This window comes from Amblyomma americanum, chromosome 1 (assembly GCF_052857255.1).
Source record: "Amblyomma americanum isolate KBUSLIRL-KWMA chromosome 1, ASM5285725v1, whole genome shotgun sequence".
NCBI lineage: Eukaryota > Metazoa > Arthropoda > Arachnida > Ixodida > Ixodidae > Amblyomma > Amblyomma americanum.
In genome coordinates, this window is record NC_135497.1 from 97,666,240 (window position 1) to 97,673,417 (window position 7,178).

The 7,178-nt window shown below is 46.9% G+C and overlaps 1 protein-coding gene across 4 annotated transcripts; it reads left to right on the top strand.

Moving 5' to 3' along the window:
- On the top strand, positions 1-6,199 carry LOC144134276 (tubulin beta chain-like). Of its 4 annotated transcripts, none has more exons than XM_077667228.1 (7): positions 1-500; positions 1,207-1,315; positions 2,341-2,451; positions 3,368-3,612; positions 3,762-3,961; positions 5,373-5,809; positions 5,960-6,199. In XM_077667228.1, the coding sequence occupies exons 1-7, from the start codon at positions 444-446 to the stop codon at positions 6,112-6,114; spliced, it is 1,314 nt and encodes a 437-aa protein (XP_077523354.1). In that variant the 5' UTR covers positions 1-443; the 3' UTR covers positions 6,115-6,199. The 4 variants fall into 4 exon arrangements, with proteins under 4 accessions (XP_077523354.1, XP_077523360.1, XP_077523363.1 ...); XM_077667234.1 differs by having other exon boundaries at positions 2,344-2,451; XM_077667237.1 differs by lacking the exon at positions 1,207-1,315 and having other exon boundaries at positions 2-500.
- Positions 6,200-7,178: the final 979 nt, after the last annotated feature.

Here is a 7,178-nt window from a genome sequence, read left to right on the forward strand (position 1 = left end):
CCCAGTGCAGAGTAGCAGGCCAGATATTTATTTTTCAGGCCAGCCTCTTTCTCTTCTTTTCTACCTCTCGAGCACTGAGAAAAGAAAGTAAAAGCTGGCCATGACGCGTGCCAGCGCGTTCGCCCCTGCAGCCAGGTGTGAGCACCCCGTCTGGCCGGATGATATCCGCAACGAGAAAAAGTTCGTATTGTACTGCGCATATGCTCTACACGGCATCTATTACGTGAACTGAAAGTCTTACATACGGACTCAAAGGCACATTTACCTTGGGAGAAACAGCCTGTAGCGCTTTCTTAGGTGCTATCAAGTTGCCACGTGTAAACATAGGAAAACAGTTGAAGAAGAAGTTAGCGACGTTGCGGCGCAAGGCTACAGATACGTGGACCCCTGACCCAGGCTGGCAGTCGGCACCTTGGCAACTGAGTCGCGGAGTGGCATCCATCATGCGCGAGATTGTCCACATCCAGACAGGCCAATGCGGAAACCAGATTGGAGCGAAGGTAAGCCGCCTCTTTCGCCTCGGGATATTTCGTGGCCGGAGCTGTCGCGACTTTCTTACGACCTCAGTGCCTGTTCCGAAGCGTTTTACGCTAGCGATTGCGTTGCGGCCTTAACACCGTGCTCTAGGATGTAGTTTCAGGCTACGGGTTTAAGTACTTAACTTGTAAAAAAGTCATGGCTGGTAGTAGCCGCACTGCTTTTGTACTTAGTCGTGCCTTCTGTGCGTAGCACTTTGCGCCCCGGCGCAAGTGTAATCTCTGGATCTTGACCTTTGTTTCCGAGTTGACATTTTACTTGCCGCTCGCTATTTGAGTGTCTTGTTGGTTTATGTCACCTACCTGAGCCTTTATCGTCGTTCTTGGCGGAGAGGAGACATGTAGCAGTCTTAGGGCCACTGACTGCCTCAAAAGGGATCACGCGGAGGCCGGGGATACTTTAATGGGATTTTTTCCCGTATCGTCTAGGTTTTGCGCCTGACGCTATTCAATGGACTGAAGTGCTTTAGGCTCTGCCAGTTTTTCGCCATCAGGAACGCTGATGATTATGAGCCCCAGAATGCCACCTGAACCGGTTTCAGCTATGATGTTTAAGGTCTTTGGAGTTATTTCGTGTTAGAAGCGAATTCATGTCTCTAAATGTGCTTTGATAGTGGTCGCTGCTCACTGTGACACCATGATGAGTACCGATGTCTTTACACGTTTGCAGTTTTGGGAGGTCATTTCCGATGAGCACGGCATCGATCCAAGCGGAGCCTACTATGGTGATTCCGACCTCCAGTTGGAGCGCATCAATGTCTACTACAACGAGGCCCCCGGTACACGCCTTCCTGTATTTCGGTTGATAATTTCACTTTGGAACTTTCTCGTACCGTAGAGCGCGCTTTGCTCTTTAACGCTGTTAAACTGACCCCTGGCCTCTCAGCGGAGCATCTTGAGCGGCACGCCCTGGCGAGTTTTACACCGTAAAACCGATCGCGGATGATTTTGATTAGTCGCACTGAACGCGTCATGGCCTCTTCTGCTTGCGGCATGTTATGCCAGTGCAGTTGTTCAGGCCACATTTTTTCAGCACATCTAGGTTCACTTCGAACGTTCTTCATCAAAAACGATTTTTTTTTCTCACAAATCAGGATTGTTCACAATTCCGCTGACGGAGTCATGAATCATAACCTGGTCAGGTTTGACGATGACATACCGTTAGTCTCACCTCGACAAAGTTTCCCCGTGTTGTCGTGGGTGGGATAAAAGTTTTAACGCCATGTTTGCCAACAGTAACGTTGTTGTGCTTCAGTGGCTATGGCGTTCGGCTTTAGCGTCATCGTGGGATCGCATCTTGAGGCAGCGGCCGCATTTCGATGTAGGCTAAATGTTAAGACATGTGCTCGGTGATGTTATTGCACGTGAAACAGCCCCAAGTGGACCAAAGTAGTCCGTACGCCTGCATTACTGCCCCTCTGATAACCCAGTAGCGCCTTACCAATTATAATACTATGTACCGCATTAAACGTTTAGTAATAGAGAACAGAATGGCTTAAAGCAACGTTAATTGCAGTAACTATATTTTAATGCATTTAAATTATCCTAATCACATTGTAAGTGGTTTTGCTACTCCAACCAAATTTAATAAATATTGTTGAAGCTGCTGTTTAAGGATTGGACGGGGGGGGGGGAGGGGGTCTAGGGCTATTATTGTGCTGCTTTTATCAGCTGTCACATCTTTATTGTTAGCAGGATCTCTTTTCTTTGCTTCTTTTGCTTATTTCTTTGTGATGCACGCATGGCTTGTAACCACACAAACGTACTTTTGTTGCACCTAAGTGACATTTATTTTTTGTTTGAGGAGATAAATACGTGCCTCGGGCCATCCTGGTTGACCTGGAGCCGGGAACCATGGAGGCCGTCCGCTCGGGACCCTTCGGACAACTATTCCGGCCGGACAACTTCGTGTTCGGTAAGAAGTTGCTCGTCATTTCCTGAGCAACATATTTAATTTTGCACCATTCCATCTTAAAGCACACTAAATCAGCACACTCACAAGAGCGCACGATATAGACTAAACTTTAATGCGCAGAACTGGCTAAAATTTGTGCCCATATCTCTGTACGCACTGCGTACCCTTGTTGAGTTCAATCCAGTCCACGTGCCAGTCAATTTCATGCAGCCACGAAATCAAGTGCCTTTGAGTTGAATATGAAGTCATTTTTATAAGTTCCGTTAGAAGGGTCCCCAAGACTCACGCGTAAGCTTGAAGGTTCAACACGACTTTAATGTGCAGCGAAACGGGCGTAAGTACGAGAGTGGCAATATATGTGCTATTTCCAAATTAAGATTCTATCCGCAGTTGGTACACCGCAGAACACAACGCCCCACATCACTCCAGCAAAACGGGTATGTGACATATTAATTAATGACTGGATGTAGTCCTCAGCGGGAGAAATCTGGCAGAGTGCAAAAAAAAATTAGGACAGCGATAAAAGATGGGTCCTGCAGAGAGCCTCCTTCTGTCCTCGTCTTGTCTGCCACATAGCTCTTTAACCAGAGTGGCTTAGTGCCGAGATTGAGTTCTGAAGGCCGAGTAAAACATAGCCATCACTTGTTATAGTCTTTACATGCCTGAAAACTAATTAAATTAATTCACACGTAACAGCATCCTAATATTATCCAAACTTAACTTTACCTATGAAATGCGGTGTTAATCCCCCTATTGGCTACGGCCATCAGGCCACTTAAGTCAATTTTTGTTGCCTTTCTGGCTGCTGTGTGAAGTGTGTTTGGATAGTGGCTTTCCTTTATTGCATATTCCAGTACTGATTTTCTTCAGGATACAGTTTGTGCAAGTATACGCCTTTCACAACCTGCCCCTCCAGGTCAGGGTGGTGCTGGCAACAACTGGGCCAAGGGCCACTACACCGAGGGTGCTGAACTGGTGGACTCTGTGCTCGACGTTGTGCGCAAGGAGGCGGAATCCTGCGACTGCATGCAGGGATTCCAGCTGACCCACTCCCTGGGCGGTGGTACTGGATCTGGCATGGGCACACTGCTCATCTCGAAGATCCGTGAAGAGTACCCCGATCGCATCATGAACACCTACAGTGTAGTGCCCTCTCCAAAGGTGTGTGACATTATCTGCAGGACCCAATTTCAGCATCTTTGAAACGAATCAAACATGACATTTCGGCCTTGCTTTATAAGGCGTCTTCCTTGAATTTTGATTAGTCGTTAAGCACAAAGTTCTCATTCTCTTCCTGCGGCTACCTCTAGGTTTCGGACACTGTCGTCGAGCCCTACAATGCTACTTTGTCAGTGCATCAGCTTGTGGAGAACACCGACGAGACCTTTTGCATCGACAACGAAGCACTCTACGACATCTGCTTCCGGACGCTGAAGCTCACGACTCCCACCTACGGAGACCTTAACCACTTGGTTTCTGCAACGATGTCGGGTGTGACCACATGCCTGAGGTAAGTATTTCGCAGCTTCGTTCAAGGGGCCACTTAAGCGCCTCATGCATGATCATAAAGAGCCCAAAGAGGTCGACACCATCCGCCGAATTGCTAGTTCCGATGGCAGTGATCGGTTCATTATGGAACAAACACTGCAAAGACTGCGGTCGCCAAGGTCTTTTACAAAATATTTAGAGTAATACACTACAGCTAACCTCCATGTATAAAGTGCATGTGGTGGCAATATTTTCAGAAAATACAATGACGAGCAAAAAAGCAAATAAAAGCACCCTCACCGTCCGCAAAAAACCTAACAAACACCGCACCTGCTATAGCCAGCCAAGCAGCTGCTCAAGGAAGCTTTGAAAATCACTTCAAGGAAAGTGAATTCGGCAGCGGCAGCAATAACGAGAAGGCGGCTGTCGTCGGGAATAATGGAGCGGCGCCTAATCTACGGCATGCGATTGCACACATTGGGAATAAAATGGCCTTGTTTAACCACTGTACCTCAGAAAACTCATGAGGCGAAAAGGTAAATTAACGCCTCGCGCTGTAAATGATGAAAAACTACTCTGTTCAAAAAGCAAATATCTCAAATCTCTTGGAAATAATTTAGGTGTGTGTCAGTGGAGAATGCTTTTTGAAGTGTTTCTCCTTTATAAAGCGCACATTTATCTCGTTCAGCTCCTTAATCCTAGCGTACAGGACCTCCATATAAAGCCTTAAGTACAGTGAAATCAGTTATCCCCGTTTTCTCTTCGGGAAAAGGTAATACAAATTCCCACGTTTTGGTATGGAAGTTGCCATTGTTGGGGGATGGTGTTTTAGGGCCTGGAGAACGATCACATAATTTTAAAGTGCCACGACAACCGGCAGACCGGTGAAGTTAATACCCATCGATGTTCTCCTAATGTAGTAATTTGTATAACCTTTGAAGCTGGATACGAAGCAGTGACCACGTGAAGAATCCATTTTTATTTTTTGTGATTTTGCCAATGAATCGAAACCAGCAACAGAAGAAATCATGTTATCTTACTGGAGCTGCTTTGTTTCTCCGCCGTTGTAATTTGAGGCAAATAACAGGCATGCAGTTTTAATGTTCTCTAGAACAGACTGGCAAAGTGTAAACTATGTAACGTCTGAAATTTCCATGAGTTCGTTCTTTCATTGGGCTTCGTTGTCTGCACTGGCGTGAAGAGAACTGAATTTCTAATTTGATGACCCGATATTCAAAAGCTTTGAATGAACAGCGGCAACAATCGCGACATTCTACAAGATGCCTCCACTGACCGTTGTAGCTGCTGCATAATCTTACCACAATCTTGTTCTGACTGCTCCCAAACAAGAGCGCCCAACATACCTCTGTAAATTCTCTCTCCCCTTGTGAATTAAGCGGGCTTCTAATCAAGCACCGTCCCATTCCTCACAGATTTCCTGGGCAGCTGAATGCTGATCTTCGCAAGCTGGCCGTTAACATGGTGCCCTTCCCTCGCCTCCACTTCTTCCTGACTGGCTTTGCTCCACTCACGTCCCGCGGCTGCCAGGAGTACCGGGCTCTGACTGTGCCGGAGCTGACGCAACAGATGTTCGATGCCAAAAACATGATGGCTGCTTGCGACCCCCGCCACGGTCGTTACCTGACAGTTGCTGCTGTCTTCAGAGGCCGAATGAGCATGCGAGAAGTCGATGACCAGATGCTCAACATCCAGAACAAAGACTCGAGTTACTTCGTTGAATGGATCCCGAACAACGTAAAGACAGCTGTCTGTGACATACCGCCTCGAGGTCTGAAGATGTCTGCTACTTTCATTGCGAACAGCACAGCCATTCAAGAGCTTTTCAAGCGGATCTCCGAGCAGTTCACAGGTGACCATCGTGTTTGATTTGAAAGTGCTTCTTCAAAGCACATGCTTTCATTGTAGCTACCCATTGCTGTCGATTGTCTAGAACAGCGCATTTTCGGGGACAGTTCTAGGAGTGTGACCCCGCCTGCTTGATATATTATTTTTTTTGCAGCTATGTTCCGCCGCAAGGCCTTTCTGCACTGGTACACCGGAGAGGGCATGGACGAGTTGGAGTTCATCGAGGCAGAGTCCGACTTGAACGAACTGGTGTCAGAATACCAACAGTACCAGGAGGCGACAGCTGATGACGAGGGGGAATTCGAGTAGACCCAGGCAGAGGCCTAGTTTTTTGTGTGCACTGCTTTTTTCTTTCGCTTTACAATAAAGTGTTTGTTTGTCATGGATCCTTCTTTTTGAGCCAGGTGCTTGTGCACTTCAGTATGTCGTAGGCCCGGACTGCGTCATAAGGATGGTCACGCAAAGCAGCTAAACCTTACTGTATTGCAATGTGCGCACATCTGTAAATAGCCGTGTGACCGGCGTTTTCGGCATTTTGACGAAACTCTAAGATCTGTTAAAATCTTCTCATCGAACCACTTTTAGAGCGAACGCAAGATGATCTTAAGGAAAACAAGTTTTGATGAGCTATTATTGGTCTCGGATACTTCCTCTCTGATGATGTGGAAAATTCTCTGTGCTGTCGAAACTGATATGAGACGAGCCGGTTTTTAGAACATCGCTACGGAGAATACATTTTGCTTATTATTCTCAGTGTTATTTGACTGAGTTTTTTTGGCGTATTATCTAGCCATCATCTTATGTCTCATATTTTTACGATTTTTAACAAAAATTTCAGTGACGGGATCTTGGTCAATACTAGGACTATCGAATCACTTTCTTTGAGAGGCTCTTCTACTTGAGGGAAGGAAAACACGTTGAGAAGACGCCGACAGGACATCAAGTAGCATTTGAGGCGGCTGCTTCACCAATTCATTGTTCAGCGATAGTCGAGCTCCTCGGGGCTGCTGAACCTGTAGTGATCGAACTATCTCGTCCTTCTGTGAGCGGCATAGCCCTAACACGGGACGCAGCGCAGAAAGGTTCGTCGCCAAAGGCTTTGGCGATTCGCCACTGTGAGGAACCCTCAACCCTTAATACTCAACGAACATTGCCCGTGTTGAATTCTGCGCTATTGATTCAGAATCCCTTAGCGTGGTGTCCACGGAAACGGAGGGTATGAGCTTTGGAAGCCACGCGAGCTTTCGTGATCTGAAAGCCCTATGGTTGGAGGCGGGAGCGATATTTCCGGCGAGGGCCTGGGGTAAACATCTCTTTGTCTCTATAGCAGTTTAGCGTCAGCATCACCAGCTCTTAACGCGATAGCGGTAAAG

Excerpts from the sequence above, each read along its gene's own strand:
- LOC144134276 (XM_077667228.1), top strand. The coding sequence starts at position 444 with ATGCGCGAGATTGTCCACATCCAGACAGGCCAATGCGGAAACCAGATT. Across the intron at positions 1,316-2,340 it reads CTACTACAACGAGGCCCCCG|GAGATAAATACGTGCCTCGG; the intron begins GTACACGCCTTC and ends TTTTTGTTTGAG. Across the intron at positions 3,613-3,761 it reads GTGTAGTGCCCTCTCCAAAG|GTTTCGGACACTGTCGTCGA; the intron begins GTGTGTGACATT and ends GGCTACCTCTAG.